At 57.5% G+C, this 20,166-nt stretch overlaps 2 protein-coding genes across 9 annotated transcripts in view; one reads left to right on the top strand and one right to left on the bottom strand.

Annotated features, from left to right (window-relative positions):
- EFR3B (EFR3 homolog B) overlaps nucleotides 1–2,952 on the top strand; it is a 49,436-nt gene extending 46,484 nt beyond the window's left edge. For all 7 annotated transcript variants that reach the window (XM_087776615.1, XM_087776617.1, XM_087776618.1 and 4 more), the window contains one exon: nucleotides 39–2,952. In XM_087776615.1, coding sequence (XP_087632741.1) covers nucleotides 39–144 — 106 coding nt within the window. In that variant the 3' untranslated portion in view covers nucleotides 145–2,952. The remainder of the gene's footprint in view (nucleotides 1–38) is intronic.
- Nucleotides 2,953–4,152: 1,200 nt separating this feature from the next.
- Nucleotides 4,153–7,401, bottom strand: POMC (proopiomelanocortin). Of its 2 annotated transcripts, XM_087774565.1 has the most exons (4): nucleotides 7,353–7,401; nucleotides 6,319–6,354; nucleotides 5,464–5,664; nucleotides 4,153–4,974 (listed from the first exon to the last, which is right to left on the bottom strand). In XM_087774565.1, the coding sequence occupies exons 3-4, from the start codon at nucleotides 5,590–5,592 to the stop codon at nucleotides 4,339–4,341; spliced, it is 765 nt and encodes a 254-aa protein (XP_087630691.1). In that variant the 5' UTR covers nucleotides 5,593–5,664; nucleotides 6,319–6,354; nucleotides 7,353–7,401; the 3' UTR covers nucleotides 4,153–4,338. The 2 variants fall into 2 exon arrangements, with proteins under 2 accessions (XP_087630691.1, XP_009465664.2); XM_009467389.2 differs by lacking the exon at nucleotides 6,319–6,354.
- Nucleotides 7,402–20,166: the final 12,765 nt, after the last annotated feature.

Below are 20,166 nucleotides of genomic sequence, written 5' to 3' on the forward strand. Positions count from 1 at the left end.
TCTCTGCAAACTGCCTCCTTCCATCTCTTGTGTTTCAGACCACCGCCAAGCCCCTCCGGCACCATCACAGCTGCCTACGGCCAGCCCCAAAACCACTCCATCCCGGTGTACGAGATGAAATTCCCGGACCTGTGCGTGTACTGAGGGCGGCCATGCTGGTAGGGCAGAGCCACTGCTGCACAGCTCGCGCCAGAGGACCTCTTGGGGAGAGACTGCTGACCCTGCGGGAACCGCATCCTCATGCAGGACGGGTGGGGACACGGACACCGAGGCCACCCCAAGATTTGTTGGCACCACAAACCCGTCTCCCGTAATTTATTTTGGGACTCTGCCTCCGCAGCCACGTTTTTGCAGCGGTCGGTGGTGGAGGAGGCTCGGGGCACAGTGGCACGGGGAGGTGGGTAGTTGCTCTGACCTCCCTCTCCGGTTTTGTTTTTTGTGAAGGGGAGAGGAGATGCGTTGGGCACGTACATCTTCCTGGCATAGAACAAACCCGTTCCCTGGGGAATCCCTCCCTGTCGGCCACGTCGAGAGCCCCTGGCAAGGCGCAGGACTGAAGCTGGAGGGCGTGAGACTGTAAAAGGCAGGAGGGGGGCTGGGGTGCGGCGTGCTGGAGCCCGGGGCAGCCGCAAAACCAAAGCCTGTCCGAGCTGGTGCTTGAGGCAGGTTGCTGGAGGGGGTATGGTCCCCAACGTCCGACTCCTGGCCTGTGAGCCTGCAGCTTCCCGTAGCCCCCTCGGCACGTGGCTAATTCCCCTGGGCGCTTCACGGTGCTGCGGACGGAGGGCTTGCCCTGTGCAGCGTGAGGGTAGCCATCGTCCCATCCCAGTGCGGGGGCACACAGCAGCCTGGCTGGTTCCAGGTCACTTGAAAACATGATTTCTTCGGGAAAACCCACTTTTTTTTGGGAGGGGAGGGAACCCACAAGAGCCGTGCCTCTCGCCCGGGTCACGAGCAGGTTGCTCGCGGTGGTTCTGGGGCGACTGAGCCCACAGGCAGCGCACCCGGGCATGCAGCGGGACGCCTGGAGCAGCGACACGAGGCACGAGCAACCACCGCGCTGGGGAATGTTAACACGTTAGCCCACCGTTTTCATATTTTTGGGTTGGGTTTTCACAGTTTTGGGGTTCGTGTCTCAAAGAAAGAATTGTTTGTTGGTTTTTTTTTTTTAGCAGAATCACTTTGACAAAGTCCAATCTTAAATCAGCTGAGCCGTAATCGCAAAGAAACCCCAACGCTGCAGAAACAGCTGCGATAAGAGGTGTTTCACAGGGTCCACCCTGCAGCCCTGCCTCTGGCAGGCCACGGATCGCGCCTCTTCTTGTGCAATAGGATAAAACTGGATTTGGGCTGGGGGAAGTTGAGGCTATCGAGAGTTTTGCTTTAGACACACATGGTAGAAAATTCGGGGCCCTACCCAACCAAAAGTGCAAGGTGAAGACGGTAGGGATGGGGAGGAAGGGTCGCTTGGGGGTATCCAGTTGTTGACAGGGTCTCTCTTGCTCCCAAACGCCTTTCAAGTTGTCGGTGCGCTAAGGCTGTTCTCCAGGCGAGCTTGGGCGCGCTCGCAGACGGGCCCTGCCTGCAGCTTCGCCACCGTCGCCCTCCGAGCAGCCTTGGGGGGTCCCTGGGGGGTCTCTCCTCCTTCCCCTCTGGCCGGACGCGCCGCTTCTGTCTTCGCTGCACAAAGAGATGCAGAAGGGTCTGACGCCGGAGGCGTGGGAGCTGCTTCTGCAGACCGCGGAGGGACAGCAGGTAAACGCAGCCGCTCGGCGCTCGCGCCGGCTCTGCCCCTGCCCCGCTGCCTTGCTTCGGCCACCACCCGTTTCTCCGCCACCTCTCGCTGCGGATCTTCAGGCGGTTATTTTAAGCTGTAATTACACATTCGCATCCCCTTTTTTTTTAACTCCGTGGCGGATACAGTTTGCGATTGCCCCGAGGTCACCGCCTGTTTGTGTGGTTGTGCTGTAATCCGGGTTTAGGAAATGATCTAGCTTAAGAGGACAGGAAAAACAAGGGTTTATTTCGGTCCCTGGGCTGGATCACGGCGCTGTCCCGCTCGCAGCATGGCTCTGGCTCTGCCTCTGCCTGTGCCAGCCCTGCCCGCTGCCTGAGGCTCTCCCCTTGCTGCTGCCTCTCCTCAGGGTCCCCGTGTGTCTCTGTCCCCTGTCCCCAAGCCCTTTTTGCTCCCTGGGTTATGCCTGACTTTTGGCTGGGGCGGGTTTTGGGGTCAGCAGTGGGAAAGCAAAGCGGGGGAAGGAGGGCTTGCTCCCGTGGCCGTTCTAATGAGAAGCGTGAACATTTTGAACGCAACGCAGTAGGCAAAGCAGTTACCCCCCTGAACTGTGTGTCCATGGCAAAACACATCCAAACCTCTTCGAAACCACGCAGAAGGTGGGAAGATGAGCACAAGTTTCCCTGTGCTGAAGGAGGGGAGCCACGGGGCACAGCTTGGGGTGCCCATCATCCCCTTTGGGGGCGGAAAATCCCCCCTGGCCTCTGCTCCCGGGGGCAGCCCCCAATCCCTCCGCTCCCCGTGCTTTTCCCTCGCTCCCTTCCACGGGACCCGGCAGCGGGGCTGGGGCCGTCACCTCCCAGCGGGCTGCGTCCCCCGGCACGGCTCACCACGGCCCCGCCGCCTTTGGGACCCAAACTCCGCCTGTACATGTCCCCCCCCGGCCACGCAGACGGTGTAAGCGACCTGTTTGTACATCACGTTTAGTTTAGATACTTGTGTACGTATAGATGACAAAGTATATTTCTATAAAGTCAGCGGTTTAGGTGCATGTGTGCGTTTCCATCTCTGTATTTCGGAGCGCTGTGGCGTTTGCGTGTGTAGCCGAGGGCAGGGGAGGGGGGAGAGGGTTGTTAAAAAGGGCCGAGAAGCCCGCAATATTTTTGCCCGCACCGTCTGAATGCCCTTTTCAAATAAACGTTGATGTTGCCACCTGAGGAGCTCCGCTCTCTTGGCGTGCTCACGGCGCTGTCTCGCTGCCCTGGGAGAGGAAAAATGGGTGGTGGCTGCTGGGATGGAGAAGGGACGGCGTGGGGTGAGGAGGAAGATGGCCTTGGCTGCGGACAGGCTTCCTTCCCCCAGCTCCGTGCCCAGGATCCAACCCCAACCGCCCTTCATCTTCATCATCCTTAATAAGTCAGCATTTCCTCCGTGGTTTTTTATCCCCCATCCCGCAGAAGGCCCCTGCGGCGCGCAGGGAAGTCCACGGTGTGCGTCAACGTGCGCAAACCCGCTCGCCAAGGCCAAAACGGGAAATAAAAATAGTTATTTGAGGGACCGAGCTGTCCGCGGTGCCGCGGCCACGCGCGCTGAGCCAGCAGACCCTCTGCTCCTCGCCGCGTTAAGGGCTGATCTAGGCCCTCTCTTAGCGAAGGAGTGGGGGGAAAAGCACTAATCTGAGCCCTGTTTAACAATATTTCCACCGTGTTACATCAAATAAAGGGTGGGGGGTTCCTCCCTTTGGGGCATCTGCAGCTCTTCTGCACGTGCTTTCCATCCTCGGGTGGAGCGGGAGGTGGTGGGAAGCGCAAAGCCAGCATGCGAGATTAGCGTTACGATATTAACTAACGATAGTTTGCTGCCTGGGAGGCGTGGAAAAGGGGAATTGGGCACGGGTATGCTTTTCCTACTCCCCAGGCTCTTCAGCATTATTATTTAATGGCCACCCAACGCTGGCATCCCACGTCCCGTCAGCCGGGGCTCCCCTCCGGCGCCGAAACGCGCTCTGCCGGGGTCTGCAGGAGCCAAAACGCAGCCGCCGGTGCCTCTCCGGGCTGGCTGCAGCGAGCCCAGCCGTGCTGGAGCCCCACGGCTCCCGGGAAGCTCCCGGGCCGGGGGTGCAGAATTCCCCTTTCTCCCCTCACCCCCAAACACGCTCCCCAACTATGTTTCTTTACCCCCCAGCTGCAAGATTTTACTTCACAATCATTTTTTCTGCCCCTTTACGAACACCAGGCACCCCCAGAGACGCTGCCGACACCCCGTGAGCTTGCAAAAAAAGTCTTTTTTTTTTTTTTTTTAGAATTCTTTTAATCTATCATTTACAGTATTGTACAGCTCAGTGAAAATACGAAAATCATCTGGCGTGCTCCGAACTGGGCATCATCCCCGCTCCCCGTCCGTGTCCAGCGGGTGCGGCGAGGCGGTCGCCGTCTTTACCCCAACCTCTTCCCACCCAGCGAAACCCGGGAGCGGATCCCTTTGGAGTACTAATTAAGAACGACATAACGAGTGATCTCTAAGTGAAACACATGCCAGCGGGACACTAAAGCTACGGGGGGGGACGGTGGCGGGGGCGCGAGGCCCCTCGGGCTCTCCCCCCATCACTGCCCCTTCTTGTAGGCGCTTTTGATGATGGCGTTTTTGAAGAGAGTCACTAGAGGGGTCTGGCTGTGCTCCGAGGTCATGAAGCCCCCGTAGCGCTTGTCCTTCACCGGCGCCTGCCAGCGGAAATGGCGCATGCGGTAGGAGCTGCCGGCTTTCTTCTCCTCCTCCTGGCCTTCCTCCTCCTCCTCTTCCTCCTCGGGCGGTGCCCCGGTGCTGCTGAGCACCAGCTCCCGCCTGAATTCCAGCGGGTAGCTCTCGGCTGATTCCTCCTCCACCCCGTTGGGGTAGACCTTGATGGGTCTCCTCTTGCGTCCCACCGGCTTTCCCCAGCGAAAGTGCTCCATGGAGTAGGAACGTTTGCCTTCCTCCCGCTCCAGCCCGGTTCCCTGCTCTTCCTCGCGGCGGGGCGGCGGGAGAACGGGCAGCGATGCCGGCGGTGGGTTGCCCCCCGCCTCCTCCTCCCGTTTGTGCCCCCCGCCGCCGCTGCTGCTGTTCCTCCGGCCGAACTTGTTCCAACGAAAGTGGCTCATCACGTACTTGCGGATGCTCTCGGAGAGGGGCTGGAGGTGCCCGTTCCCCGGGTAGACGGGCGCCTCCGCCGACAGGTCGGCCCTGCACGCCGCGGCGCACGCCTGCACGGGGGGACAGAGATGAAGGGTGAGCGCGTGGCCGGGGGTCCCCGGGAGGGGATTTGCAGGGGGCTGCTTGCACGGAGCGGGATGTTTCACAAGATGGTTTCGTGCTCGTGTCCCGCCGAGGTCCCCTTGGCAGGGAGCTTCAAGGGCTGAGCCTGGAGCATCGTGCCCAGGCACCAAACCGGCCCTGGGGGGCTGGAAACAGTGCTGGAGAGGGGGCACAGCCTCTGCCAGCACCCGTGGGTGCGGGGCAGCGCCGACACCCAAACTGCTGCTTCATCCCGTGCAGGAGGGATGCTGCAAGCTCAAAAACTTATTTTAGCATCATCCCCCACTGAAACCTGTGGGTCGTTGGGTCCAAAGCATCACCCCACATCGATATGGGTCACCCCGCAGTGTCGGCATCCCCGTCACCTCCTCCCCCCATCCCTGGCGGGGGGTGAGAAACCAAAGCAAGCGGAGGGCAGTCCCCATCCCTGGGCTTACCAAAATGCCGGCCTCGCTGGTGAGGTCCTGGCATTTGCTGCTCTCCCAGCACGGGCCGCTGGCGCCGGCGGGGTGCCAGAGCAGCAGCCCCAGCACCACGGGCAGGCAGCTCCACAGCACGCTCGGCATCCTGGCCGGGAACACGAGGCCGGGGTCGCAGCAGGGATGCGAGGGGCCGCGGGCCCAGAAATCCTGCAGGAACTATGGGGAAAAAAAGAAAACAAACCCCTCTTTTCCTTCCCTTCAGGAGATTCTGTAATGCTTTGATGTGTTCACCTTGCCCTTTCCCTTTTCGAAGTCGCCTCTGCTGGGGTTGCAGGAGCGGGGTCCCCTCCTGCATCCCCGACCTGCGTCCCCCCAGCGGCTTTGCCTGTCCCCCCCGGGAGACGCGTTGGCACTGCCAACCCCTCCTTCTGCAAAGCTTTCCTCCCTCTTCAAGCTCCTCGCAAAGCCATGCTCCTTCCTACACCCCAGGAGCAGGGGGGTGATGTTACTGGCGGAGAAACCGAGGCACCGAAAAGGGAAGGCAACACCCGAACCTGCCTCCCTGCCTGCGCCCGCATCGCTCCGCTCCCGCTCAGCCGCTCCAAAAACCGGGCAACATCCCCCCCTTTGCCTCTTCCTTTTGCCTTTTCCCAACAGAAACGGGTCCCTCTGGAGCCCAGCTCTTTTGTCACTGCTACCGTCGGTGACAACCGCTGTCAGCGGGGATTGCTGCCGCCTCCTAAGAACCCCATAAAGATGAGTGATGCTGCAAGGGGAAAGCGTTCGGGAGCTGCCTTCAGGTCTCATCCCTCGCCAACCGCTCGCGGCTTGCAAGCTGATTCCTCCGAAAAATATATGCTCCCTCCTAACCTGTCCTGCGATGCCCCTCGAGCGGCTGCAAAACTCCTGCGTGGTGGGAGACACAACGGCAAATAATCTTAAATTAGGATTAGAAGAGTAAGACGTGAATGTTTTACTTTAAATTATATTGAAGTCGGTTGCTTGGCTTTTGGGAAGGGGGATGGCAAGCGCGGGTGGTGTTTGGGACACGGCGTGCCCCAAGGGCTGCCAAAATTAACGCAGGATCTGGCCGAAACCTGGGGGCTGAAGCGGCCGTTGCTGCTGTGCCATCGAGGATGAGGTTGGGGTCGGTTCCTGGATGCCCACGGGCCCCGGCTCCAGGCTCCCCCGGGATCCCCGGGTTGCTTTTCCTCTGCAAACCCCAACTCTTTCCCAAGCAGCTGTATTTAACTCGGCGTGGATTCATGTGTCTCACCTTCCCCTGTGCTGCAAGAGCTCTCCATCCCACATTGAAAGAAAACAGAAGAAAAATCTCATTTTGGCCCAAAATGGGCGGCTGGGGGGGAGAGCTGACCCTCCCCGCTGGTGCAGGAGCCGCCAGGTCGAGCATGGATGGAGGGGGACTTTCTTCAGCAAAGGGAAAAAAGATCCTGGATTTATGACAGCAAATAGCAGTTCGGAAAGGAGGATAAACCAGCGAGACAGACCAAATTTAAATGTAAAGGTTGTCTTTCTGTCCTCTGCCCGAATTTGTGGGTGTCGCTGCCCGGGACCCCCCAGTGCAGCAGCACGAAGAGTGCGGGGCGGCAGCGGGCAGCACCTCTGGAACATGTTAACACCCAATAAAGCAAATAAACCCGACAATAAAGGGAGATGAGAGGGCGATAAGCCGGAGGCAGGGAGGGAAGGGGGTGTTTTATCGCCCGTCCCTCACTGGGAAACCCCTGCCTGGTGGCCATCCATCACGGCGTGTCGCCCCTCCGCAGCCACCGGTCCCCACCATCCACCAAACCCATATTTTTGCAAAGTTTCTTTCCCCCCATGCACCCCAAAACGTATTGGTGAGACCCACAGGGTTGGGTCGTTGGTTTTTGGGGGCTTACCTGTGGCCGGGGCGGGAGCCTGACCACCGTCGCGTGCTCTCCGTCCCCCTCTCCCGCGTGCTCCCGGTGAGCGTCTGCCACTTGGCCGCTGGTCCCGGCGGCTTTTTATATTCCCCCACAACGATTGCATCCGTTGCTGTCTGCCGGAGGGAAGGGGGGGCGAGAGGGGAGGTGAGAGGGACCGTTCCAGGTACCGAACAAAAGATGAACAAGCCACCGGCGTTCGCCGGCTCCGGCCGCACGGCGGATGGAGGGATTAGCATCTCTCCATGAACCGCAGCCGGCAAAGTTTTCCGGGCGATGCTGCTAATTGCGTTTGCAGCTTTGGAGTTGCGGGGGGGGGGGGGTGGCGGGGGTTGGATGGAAAGTCCTTCACCAGGTACCAGCCAGCACCGACAGCGGTGGCTTTGGCATGGGTTGTTTATTACCGGCACGCCGGAGAGGAGCATCCGTCACTCCTTGGGCTCAGGCGTGGGAGGGCTTCGTGCTCTGATGGGTGCTGAGGATTTGGCGTTATTTTTCTATGGGATAAAAGGGGATTTGGTTAAAAGCAAACCTCTCGGGACAGCAGCGGCTCCTCAGGCCGGGCAGGGTGGGCGCAGGCAGCGGGCAGCTCTGCCTGATGTGCCAGGGAGTCCTGCGGCTGCCAGCTTTGGGTGCAAAAGCAGCAGGAGAGCGTTTTCCAGCCTGGGGGTGGCTTTTCCAGAGCACGGACAGGTTTACGTGGCTCAGTCAGGCTCCCTTTCCGCGCCCATCAAAGCCCAGAGGCCCAAAGCCCAGCAGAACTCATGTTTTCTAAGGGTTGGCCTTGGCTGCTCTATGGGTAAGAGCAGTGGTGGCTTCCAGGAGGCTCCTTCACGTGCCTTGGCCAAGCCTTGCGTGGGCAAGCAAGAGGGATGCTCCATCCTCTACAACGTGTTCAGGGCAGGAGAGCGCCTTGGGGCAAGCCTGGAAGGTGGCTGGGGGATCCGAGGGGCTTGGAGCGATGGGGAAACTCATCTGGGGCCAAGTTTGCAGCCCCCCCCGGACAGCTGGCTCCTGTCCGGAGGGTTCAACTCTCTTTTTCCACCCAAAAGAGGGTGGTGACGTGCAAACCACCCCTGTGGATGGCTGTGGCTTTGCTAACTCCTGACTCTACCCTGGGGTGGTTTGGGGTAAAACCACATCCCCAAACCCCGCCAGGCCCCGTGCGGGGGGTTTAACAGCAGCAGGATGGTGTTCAGAGCTGGTTTCCCAGGGTTTACACGGCCTTTTACACCCCGTGTCTCACGTGTTTGAGGAGGATTTGCCTCTGACCTTGCTCATCACCTCCACTGCCTGCTCTCCACAAGCATCCCGTCGTGATGGCACCGCTCCTCAGCCACACGTTGGGATCACGGGGTGATTTGAAGACTTTAAGGTCTTGTTTTCCAGCTGTGGGCTTACCCAGGTGGCGAAACACATCTGCACTGGGATTTTCCATCCCCAGGATGTAAAGCCAAGGTGGCCCTTGAAGGGCTGGGCCATCCTCCTGGAGCACCGAACAGTGATTTTTGTCGGGTCTGGGCTCAAGCAAGAGCTAGAAATGGGCTGTGAGCATCCCTCCTACCAGCCCGTATGAAGCACCGTTGTTGATTTGCATGGTTATGAGATGATGAATCTCCCAGGGGGAGCAGCCCATAAGCAGGACACTGGGGCTGGAGAGACCTGGAGTGTGGTTGAGCCACCCTGAGCATCTGCCTCAGGGTGGAGATGCTCCATCCTGAAGCGACGTCCTCTGGAGATCCTCCCCTCTTTCCAACAGCTGGAGAAGAGGCTGAGAATAAAGAAAAAGGAGGTGGGTTGTCCTTCAGCGGGCTGCAGACGTGTCCATCTCCTTGCCAAAGGATATTGGGGTGCAACAGATTCACCCGAGTACCCCGGAACTGCATGAAACCCTCCGTAGCGGGTTACTAAAGAGACAAAGCACTGGAGGTTCAAGGAATAACCTCTGTAGCGTTTCAGTTTGGTTCACACCTTCTCCAGACCCCCCGTCCTCCCCAAATCCATCCTCAAACCATCCACATCTCACCGCAGCGCCCACAACTGCGTCAGCTGCCTCTGTCCTCCCTGACGGATCCCCCGATCTGCAATGTTTTTCCATGACGGAGAGCTATTCTGAGATACTTGATGGCCCAAACCGGAGCTATGATTCCCACTTTAAAGGCTCTTTCATCTTCATCAGGCCGATCTGAGCCGTTTATGTTTATAAGGAAGATGCGAAATCTGTTTAGGAAACCTCGTTGAGCGGAGCGGCTGCAGGTGAGGGGTTGAGATGAAGCATCCTCTGCCGCGGCTTCGGCAGCCGGTGCTGGATGCCTCCGATGCTTTCAGATGTCCTTCCCGGAGACAACCGCAGCCGGAGCTCACCCTCCCCGCTGCCGGTGCCGGGGACCACGGCATTTCCCAGGGACATTGGTGCCCCGGCATCTCTGGAGGATGCAGGAGAGCCACCTCTGCCGTTGGGGTGCAGGAGTGACCAGCTCCCCCTCCGAGCGCAGGGCTGTTCCCGGTGTAACCGCAGGATACTCATTATATTTTATTCTGGACCTTATTTATCTTTTTATTCCAAAGAGAGTCCAGTGTGTAAATGACTTGTGTAGATCGTGTAGATGTGGTGCTTAGGGACATGGTTTAGTGGTGGACTGGGCAGTGCTGGGTTAACGGTTGGACTTGATGATTTTAAGGGTCTTTTCCAACCTAAACAATTCTGTGATTTTGTGATTCTGTGCTCAGTGGGTACAGCCAGGTCCCAGGCAGATGAAAGGGAGTGGTGGGAAGCCAAGACAGCAAGAAAAGGACCCTTCAGCGGGGAGAAAATCCAATTAGGAGGAACCTCTTCTTTCTTCTCCCTGAGCAGGGGAGAGCTGAAGACCACCCAGGACCATATAATTACACTGCACGCGTGCTTGCAAGAGCAGCGTCCTCCAGCCCCTGGCTCTGAGCACGGCCAGCAGCGAGGCATGGCCCCAGGGCTCTGCTCCAGCAAGCTGCCCAGCCCTGGAGACCTCATTTTAGGGGTGCCTTGAACGAGATCTGGTGGCTTCATCACGACCTTGTCCCTGTAAAAGCCACATGCTCAGGACGTGCAGCTCTTTCCCGGCAGGGCTGGATGCGGGGGTGAGGCATCCATGGGGAACCGGGCTCGTTAGCCGCGTGATTTCTGGCCTTTCCGTTTTAATTTGGAGAACAGGTCGCACCTGGGTGTGAATGAGCTCCGGGGCTGGCTGCGAATGTCACGGCTGTGCTCAAATCCCGTGGGACGTGGGGCAGCCGTCCCGCTGGGCTGTAAACACCAACGTCACGGAGGCGAGAGGGGCTCGAGGGCTTGCAAAAACCTTGTGACGGCCACGTAGGTCTGTCCTAGGACCCGCACGTCCCTCCAGCACAGCCACGTGCTGTTGGGTGCCGGGTCAGTCCCCTTCCCTGTTATTTTAGGACAATTTTCCTGCAGTGCTTTGCAGATAGTTGACCCGTCCTCTGTTCGAGCAGGTCTCCTGGGCTCAGCACCCATTTCTGCTCCTGCCCCGGTTGTAGCTGGTGGGGTGGGGAGCAGTGCTGAGGACCCTGCTCCATCTGAACCATCTTCATCTTGTATTTGGTGAAACGGGATGAGGATGGGTCCCCAGGGCAATTGCATTAAGGGTTTGTGCAGGGTATAACAAGCAGGGACCCAGGAGACATCCAGATGAAGAGATAGTTGGATCACCACCATAAAACTGTCCATCTGGGGACAGCATCTGGGGCCAACGGTATGAGATTCACCAAGGCTCAGGGCCGGGTCCTGCACTTGGGGCACAACAACCCCAGGCACCGCTGCAGGCGTGGGGAGGAGCGGCTGGGAGCTGCCCGGCGGGAAAGGGCCTGGGGGTGCTGGTCGACAGCCGCTGAACATGAGCCAGCAGTGTGCCCAGGTGGCCAAGAGGGCCAGTGGCATCCTGGCTTGTATCAGGAATGGTGTGGCCAGCAGGAGCAGGGCAGGGATCGTCCCCCTGTGCTGGGCACTGGGGAGGCCGCCCCTCGAATGCTGTGCTCAGCGCTGGGCCCCTCACCCCAAGGCGGCCATGGAGGGGCTGGAGCGTGGCCAGAGCAGGGCAGCGAGGCTGGGGCAGGGGCTGGAGCCCAAGGCTGGGGAGGAGCGGCTGGGGGAGCTGGGGGGGCTCAGCCTGGAGAAGAGGAGGCTGAGGGGAGCCCTCATCGCTCTCTGCAACTGCCTGAAAGGAGGCTGAAGCCGGGGGGGGGGTCGGTCTCTTCTCCCCAGGAACAAGCAATGGGACGAGAGGGAACGGCCTCAAGCTGCGCCAGGGCAGGGTTAGGTTGGATATTAGGGAAAACTCCTTCCCCCAAAGGGCTGTCAGGCCCTGGCCCAGGCTGCCCGGGGCAGGGGCTGAGTCCCCATCCCTGGGGGGATTTAAAAGCCGGGGAGATGTGGTGCTCGAGGACATGGTTTAGTGGTGGGCTTGGCAGTGCTGGGTTAATGGTTGGACTTGATGATCTTACAGTTCTTTTCCAACCTAAACGATTCCATGATTCTATGATCTCCATCGCCTGAAGATTTTAAAGCCAGCAGACACTTACAGGTGGTAAATCTGAGCCTTGGAGCCAGTGACTGGCAGATCACCCATAGCATTAAGGCCTTTTTGGGTGCATGAATGGAGGTGATCACATCTGTGCGGACCCAGAGCTGTGGTTTCCAGCTGGCTTTGATCAAGGGGTCCCTTCTGAACCCACCAGTGCCTGCCTTGAGTCCACGGCAGGCGGTGAAATACGGGCCCTGCCCCTTGCCCTTGGAGGAAAATGCTGATGCTTGCTCCGTTGTAGCTTTGCTGTAGGAGCAACAGCAGCTCTGAAGTTGGGGACTGGGAATCCCACCACCGATTCCTTGGCCCAGCAGGCACCTGGTGCCAGGTTTCAGTTCAGGTGAAGGTGCTGAGCTCCACAGCACGGGCAGCCTCCAGTAGGAAAAAAATCCTTTTTTTGGCTGGGACATGGTACGCATGAGTTTTATTGCAGAGAGGGGAGTCCTTTTCCTTTCTGCTGGAGTCAACCGATTTTCCTAATGACTTTAATAAAATCAAAATCAGACCTAAAATGAAGAAAGAAATGGCTGCGTGGCATGTGAACGGGTGGCACTCAGTGCTGCTCTGCCTAAGCTTACTGGTGCCGGTGCCTCTTCCTCAGCGCTATTTATATGCTAAAATCTATAATCGTGCCTGATTCTCTCTGAGTTGAACCAAAACTGGGCGCTTCTCTAGGAACAGAAAGGCATTTGAGGCTCTGAACGATGTCACTCTGATATTTTTGTTCGTAGGTGTTTTCTGGCATTATCTTCCTGCTATTTGCAAAGAGCTTGAGTCACGTCACCCCGCTGGATAGATCACGCACTGATTATAATCACAGGATTGGTGCAAGACTGCAGCAAACCCTTTACCTGAGCAAGCTCCTGCAGGGACGAGAGCCTTTACAGCCCGAGCAGGTTTGTTTCTGCTGCTCTTCTGAGCTCACGGTGAAGGACGCATCTTTCCTGCAGCAACTTGTGCTCGTTAGGAGGAGAGGATGATGAGCAGCGCATGCCCAGAGCAATCGGTGGGTCCCGGTGTTCAATAGCCCTTCACGGATTTCTTTTTCACAGTCTTTTCCAGTGTCCAATTGACTTGCAGCACTTACAGCATCCCTTGGCTGGGAGCTGCACAGCCCATCTCCCTGCTCTGTAAAGAAATGCCTCACTTTTCATTATAGGAGCAACATTTCCAGTGGCACGCGTGTTTGAAAGGATGCTTGCCTTCCTTAGCAGCTCCTGATCACCCTTCATGACCCTCATCTCCCTTGGGATGCTCTGGTGGGTACCAGCTGCACATCTTGCACCGGGACAGGGTGTGTGGCACCAGTTTTGCACCGGTGGGGACCCAGAGACTCGGGGAGCTTGGCTGGAGTGAAAGGGCTTTGGGTGGCCACGGTGCAATGCCTGGGGATGCTCCCAGGCAGCATCTGCTCTGGTGAGCAGAGCCAAAGACGGGGGGGAAAGGCTGTCTGCACCTGGGAAGCGGTGTGCATGACCCCAAAAGATGCTGCAGCAAGGCAGCCTAGAAAAGCAGGTGAGGGAATGTGGCGGTGTGCTCCCCCGGCACCCCCTGCCCCCCAACCTGACCTTTTCCCATGGCCCTGCTCGGGTGATCATCACCAGCGGCAGTTGTGATGGATGCATCCAGCTCAAAGTGGATTCGGGGGAGACAGATAACACAACAGCCAAGGGCTAATTCATGGCAATGTGTCCACCTAACCGCAGTGCTGCTCGGTGTCCAACTCAAGCTAGATGTGGAAGAAACTAACACATGGAGCTGGTATGTAAATAGGACTAGGAGTCCATCATCTTACCCCCATAAAGAGCGAGCAGCCCAAGAGCCCTTCCAGCTCTCCCGCACGGCAGCAGGCTGCACGCCAGGATCTCCCCTTGAGCAGGGACGCCTTTCATGGTTACTCCTCGAGGTTGAGAGATTCCTTGCCACAACAGATCCTCGGTAAGTGACTAATAGCATGCTAAACTTTGAAATCTTCCCTAAGTGATACAAAGGATTGATTGAGCATAGATAATCCTTTAGCCATAAACCGTTGACCAAGTCCAGGACTAGGATTGGATCCAGCTGCACCTAGACTCCTCTTTGAGAAGGAGCTTAGAAAGCAAGGGTGTCTACTCTGAACCTCGTGACTCAATGGAGGGTCTCCCTGACAGTCTTGTCTAACCCTGTCCCCTAGGCAGTAAATAATCAAGGGTATCTTGCCATCGAATCTCGTTAAACCACTGTCGCATTTATTATCAAACTTTGTTATCAATAAACATATTGCTCTTACAAGTGCACTCTCACTCCATCCGCGACAGGGAATGGGAGCACTCGCTCTCTCAAAGTCTCCTTCAAAAACCAGTTTGTCATTTGGGATGTGCAGCTGGGGCTGCACGGTTTTCTCTCTAGGGAAGGTGTTGGTTTGCACATCAGGCTTTGAGCACCTCGTGGCACATTTATCCCCTGTGGTGGCTGAATTTCCTCAGATATTGATAGCCTGGAAAACATCAACACGTTCTGGCACCTCCAGAATTCCCTCATCTTTCTCACCATGATTTTTCCAGCCAGCAAATTCATCCCAACTGGCCAAATCCTTTCAGGGAAGCCCTGTCCTGCAGCTCTGTCTTGATCCAAAATTACGACAGGAGTCCACAGCTTGATTTTCCATGGCTTTGGGAAGCTGGAGTCAGGCTCATCTTGGCCATCACAAATGAGCTGATCTGAGTCATCTGAAGGGCTGAGGCTTTATTCCTGTTAGGCCTGTCTTTCCTCCTGGAGCCCTCCAAGGGACCAAGGTGATGGCATTCCCTAGTGAGGACCAAGCTGGCTCTCGGCTGCAGAAGTAGTTGCTGATCTTCTGGCAGATGAGCGCAGCACATTATGGGTTTTGTTTGTCCTGGTTTTGCCCCCCAACACCAATCTCCTTGGACAGCAGTGAATGGACAAATACCAACGCAACCTTTCTCCAGTGCACCTGGTTTTCTAATGCATGCCAGATCAGGCACCACCAGGTATCGCCAGGCATCACCACGCATTGCCAGGGCATCACCAGAGCATCGCCAGGGCATCACCAGGGCATCACCAGGGCATCATCAGCCATAACCAGGCATCATCAGCCATAACCAGGCACCACCAGGGCATCGCCAGGCATCGCCAGGCATCACTAGGGCATCACCAGGCATCACCAGGCGTCATCAGGGCATCACCAGGCGTCACCAGGGCATCACCAGGGCATCACCAGGCATCGCCAGGGCATCACCAGGCATCACCAGGGCATCACCAGGCATCTCCAGGGCATCACCAGGGCATCATCAGCCATAACCAGGCATCACCAGGGCATCGCCAGGCATCACCAGGCATCACTAGGGCATCACCAGGCGTCATCAGGGTATCACCAGGCGTCACCAGGGCATCACCAAGGCATCACCAGGCATCGCCAGGGCATCACCAGGCATCACCAGGGCATCACCAGGCATCGCCAGGCATCGCCAGGGCATCGCCAGGGCATCGCCAGGGCATCATCAGCCATAACCAGGCATCACCAGGGCATCGCCAGGCATCACCAGGCATCACTAGGGCATCACCAGGCATCACCAGGGCATCATCAGGGTATCACCAGGCGTCACCAGGGCATCACCAGCCATAACCAGGCATCGCCAGGGCATCACCAGGCATCGCCAGGGCATCACCAGGGCATCATCAGCCATAACCAGGCATCGCCAGGGCATCACCAGGCATCACCAGGGCATCACCAGGCATCACCAGGCATCGCCAGGGCATCACCAGGGCACCACCAGGGCATCATCAGCCATAACCAGGCATCACCAGGGCATCACCAGGCATCACTAGGGCATCACCAGGGCATCATCAGCCATAACCAGGCATCACCAGGGCATCACCAGGGCATCACTAGGGCATCACCAGGCATCACCAGGCATCATCAGGGTATCACCAGGCGTCACCAGGGCATCACCAAGCATCACCGGGCATCACCAGGCATCACCAGGCATTGCCAGGGCTCACAACCCCATCCACGTCCCCGCAGCATCGTCCATGTCCCCGCTCAGCATTCCTGCAACCACAGAGCTGCAAAACAGAAACTAAAGGTCCTGACCCCCATCCATTGCAATGTAGATCCCCCTCATTAAGAGTTTTTAAAGGAAATACAGTTGACTCTTTTTCTTGGAAATGCAGGGGATCAAAAATACCCCTGAGCATCCCCAGTAGAGGAAAGACATGGATGTCCTGGAGCGAGTGTGCTGTAGGAGCAGCAGGATGGTCACGGGGCTTTGGGGCTGTAACCCCCAGCAGGGAATTATGGCTTAGGTAGGAATAAGTCCGTTTTCTATGCGAAGGCTCAGGTCTTTTGGTTGAGGACTGTTTTAAAACCTCTCAGAGCGGCCAGGGAGAGGGCAGCTGCCCTCCAGCTGGGGATGCAAGCAGCTCTCAGGAGCGAGACGGCACGTTGCATGCGAAACCCTCCCCGAGGCGCACCTCTCACTCAATTCCAGCAGTAAAAACCCACAGTAAGCAAATAGTGCACCTTGCTTTTAGACTGAATTAATCTCATTTCAACACCTGGGTTTGGAAATTGTCCTGGTTTCTGGGCTGGAAAGACAGGGTCGGCAAATCTCTGGCTGGGGTAGGGGCACAGCTGTGACCCTCTCGAGGGGGTGTCCTGTCCCCACAGAAGGACACCCCTCCTGCCCGGAGCCGCTCTTCAGGTCCCTACCACCCAGCCCGGGATGCGGAGGTGCCCCTGGGATGTGGCTCCTTCTCTGGTGAGGGCAGAGCCAGCCCAGACCATGGTCTGGGAGGAGCTGCCTGACTTTTGGCTGGTTAAAAGTGCCAGGGATAAATCCTGCCCTCCCTCTGGGACCAGGACCAGATCATCCCCTCCTGCCTGGCACGGCTGCATGCCGGCCCTGGGGGTTAGCCCAGAGCAGAGCCATCCCTGGGGCAATAGGAGAGGGGAGGTCAGGAACTCAAAATTCTCCAATTCAGCATTTTCTTCCCTCATTCACCCTGCCTTTCTTTTCTTTTTGACCCAGTTATTACACACACACACACACACACTGTACACACACACACACACACACGCATTTGCACACCCAGAGCCAAATCCCCGATTATTGCTCGTGCCCCTAAGAGGGATTACAGCTTCTTAGGGGGAGAGCTGGCTTTCGGCAGGGTTTAGGAGCCCAGCAAGGACTTCATCCCTGCAACCCAGAGCTCACGCTGCATTTTGGGGTCCCGTGGGAGGAGAACTGCACCCAGCCCCTTCTCCAGCCCCAGCGACACTCAGCCGTGTCCTGTTTTCCTCCTTTCTGCAACTTCATCTCGCTTTAAATCACATATTGGCATTGCAGGAGAGAAGGAAAGATGGGAGGGGGATTTGGGAGGCTGCAGGGAGCCGAGAGGAGCAGCCCCGAGGGCTGCGAACAGCCTCGCTTGCCCCTTCGAGGTGCTGCCTCTGCCCAGGGCTGGTGCTCTCGGGGAGGATTAAGGGCAATGGCACTTAGCAAAGCCCCCAGGCAGATCCAGATCCCTGCAGGATCCCAAAGTGGCCCTGAACGGTGCCTTCCTGAGCACAAGCAGCTCCCCAGCTCCAGCTGGACCCTAAACCTCCATCACATGCACCCGGTCCCCCCTTACCCTTCCCGGGCAGGGGCCACCCAGGACAGGGCATCCCGGTGCCGTTTTGCATCCAGGGCTTGGGGCTGGCAGAGAGCCTGAGCCCTGGAAGCCCATGGCCCCTGTACCTCAGGGTACAGTGTTTGCTGATATTTGTGGACTGTGACCACGGGCGGCGAAGCACCGCTGAAGTTTGTTCTGATTTTGGGGCTCCCCGGTCTTCAGGAGTCTCTGAACTGCCTCTTACTGCGGATTATTTTATAGCAAATCACTGATCATTGGTGTTAGTGGTGGGAGCTAATTCAGGTCATCGCAATCCTAAGAGGTTGGGGTAGGTAGAGTTGGGTTAGTTTGTCCTTTCCTCCAGGAGACCAAGGCAGGGTCAGGGATGGACAGTTATCCAGGGATACCTGGGGCCCTCTTCGCTCCATTGGGCAGGAACAAGAGATGTAGAAGTATTGTGTTTTTTGACATTTCTCCCTCAAAGAGAGACCACGTGAGAGCCGATGGGTTGTTGGCACACCGAGGGTGTGTGAGGTGTTGAAGGCTGGCCACAGAGCAGAGGAGAGGCTGCAGCACCTGGGCGATGGTGGTGGGGACCTCGTCTCCTCCAGAAACGACAGTGGGGAGCAAATGGACCGGGATTTGGGATGGAGTGGGAAGAGCAGGAATTGCGTGCCCATGGAAACACTGTGCATTCCTGCATTTGGGAGGAAGCAGAAGAAGACGTGCTCGCGGCAGGGGAGGACGGTGGTGGCACAGGCTTCATGGTGCTGCTCTTCGGAGCACATTGGGGAGATGGATGCTCAACAACAGCAGCTCCCCAGCAGGGTGGTGTAATCTGCGTCTATGACTTTGGTAAGAGTTGGCCAAGGGGTACCCGAGGCTCTTGGTGTTGGCTTCAATTAATCCCAGACCGCTGGAGGAGTCGTAGCTGATGTCCCCCCAAACAGCAGGGGAGGCTGCCGAAGATGAGCAGACCAAACGCCGAGCACTCAACCTTGAGCCTTTCAGAGCCGTTATCTCTATTAGCATCGCCCAGGCTCTCTCACTGAATTTCCCCCCCTCCCCTCTCCCTTCCTCGCTAAATGGTCCCCAAACAACTCAGACGTCAATCGAAGGCAGAAGAAATGGCCGCGCTTTGTCTCCCTGAAGAGGCAGCTTTGCATCGAGCCCAGTCGGGGCAGCCGAGCCGCCAGCGGGAACCATTTTCACATCTCCCTTTGTGAAGGAGCAGCCTTGAGCGAAACGCCACTCGAGGGGCATTGAACGAAATGTACGTTCACCTCTTCCATGTGGCACTCGGCGCTCGTCTCCGCCTCTGACGCTAATGATCCAGATGAGGGTTTGTTTTTTTTTTTTTTTTCCCCAAGAATAATGAGGAAAAGAAAATGAAAGAGAAAGGGGCTGGAGGAGGGGAGGTCAGATCCATTTAGGAGCCCAAACATTTATGGGGAGAGTGCCTCCTGAGTGGCTGCACAAAGGGTCTGGCTGTACCTGGCTCCATCCCTCCTCCACCTCCTCTCCCCCGCCACCTCCGGCCATGAAAAGGGGGAACCAGAACTCTAGGGCCTCCGTGAAAGACAAGGATAATGGATTTCATTATAGACAAGCACATTAAATGTCTGTCCACTCATGTGCAATAAAGGAAAGCTGGTCTTTAGCTAATCATGCTGGAGGAGCTCTTGGCTGGGATTTGAGAGCGAGATGTTCCCCTTGGTCCCCTGCCCCGATCGCCGCACCGTACCACCCCATAAAGAGCCGGCTATGGGGTGCAATTAATCTTACAGCCATGTCGGTGTCTACCATCGTATCCTTTTTCTCTCCATTGGCCATGGGGTGGCTCAGGACAAGCCTGGAGGGTAAACGTCTACATCTGGCCAGGGGAACAACTCTTGCAGTGGTGGAGTGGGGTTTGCTGGTGCAGTGGTGGGATCCAGCCCAAGGAGAAGTGTCAGCACCGAAAGGTCTTCATGTCCATCACGTCCAGATGGACCACCACCCCTCCCTTCCTTGCAATGACTGTTTTCTGGCTCCCCCACACCTCCAGCCCCATTTTCCCATCCTCTGCCCATGTTGTTCCTTCACACAGCACTTCTCTTGGTGTCCCTCAGAGCTTCGCAGGATGATCTCAGGGTCCCTCTCCCTTCTGTGCTCCTGCTTTACCCAGCACTGCTATCCAGCCTAGCTGCTTGACGGGCTGGCACAGCTCCTGCCAGCTCCAGGGAGGATGCTTCAGCCTTATTTTTCTCTCCCACAAGTGGCTGTTGAAGCAAAGTGCAGTCATGCTTGAGAAAGAGCAGAGGGTGGCTTGGCTGGAGGCAGCGTGTGCCAAGAGGTGTGATTTTTGGAGCGATCCGGGTCCCTGCCCCAGCAAGACGAGGTGTCCCTGGGAGGTCATCCCAGCTGGGGGGAGCTGGGGTGGTCTGCTCCCTGCCTGGGCTGGTTGCTCTCCGTTCATTAGCGTGCGTGAACTTGGGACAGCCCCTGCTTGCATGGGGGGCTTGCTGCTGGGGTCCCTTCTTCTCCAAGCCACCCTGGGTGGTGGATGCAGACACAGAGATGCCTCCTGTGCCGGAGATGCAGAAATCAGCCCAGGGGTG

This window comes from Nipponia nippon, unplaced genomic scaffold (genome assembly GCF_047370975.1).
Source record: "Nipponia nippon isolate SJK-2023a ecotype South Korea unplaced genomic scaffold, ASM4737097v1 scaffold_4, whole genome shotgun sequence".
Classification (NCBI taxonomy): domain Eukaryota; kingdom Metazoa; phylum Chordata; class Aves; order Pelecaniformes; family Threskiornithidae; genus Nipponia; species Nipponia nippon.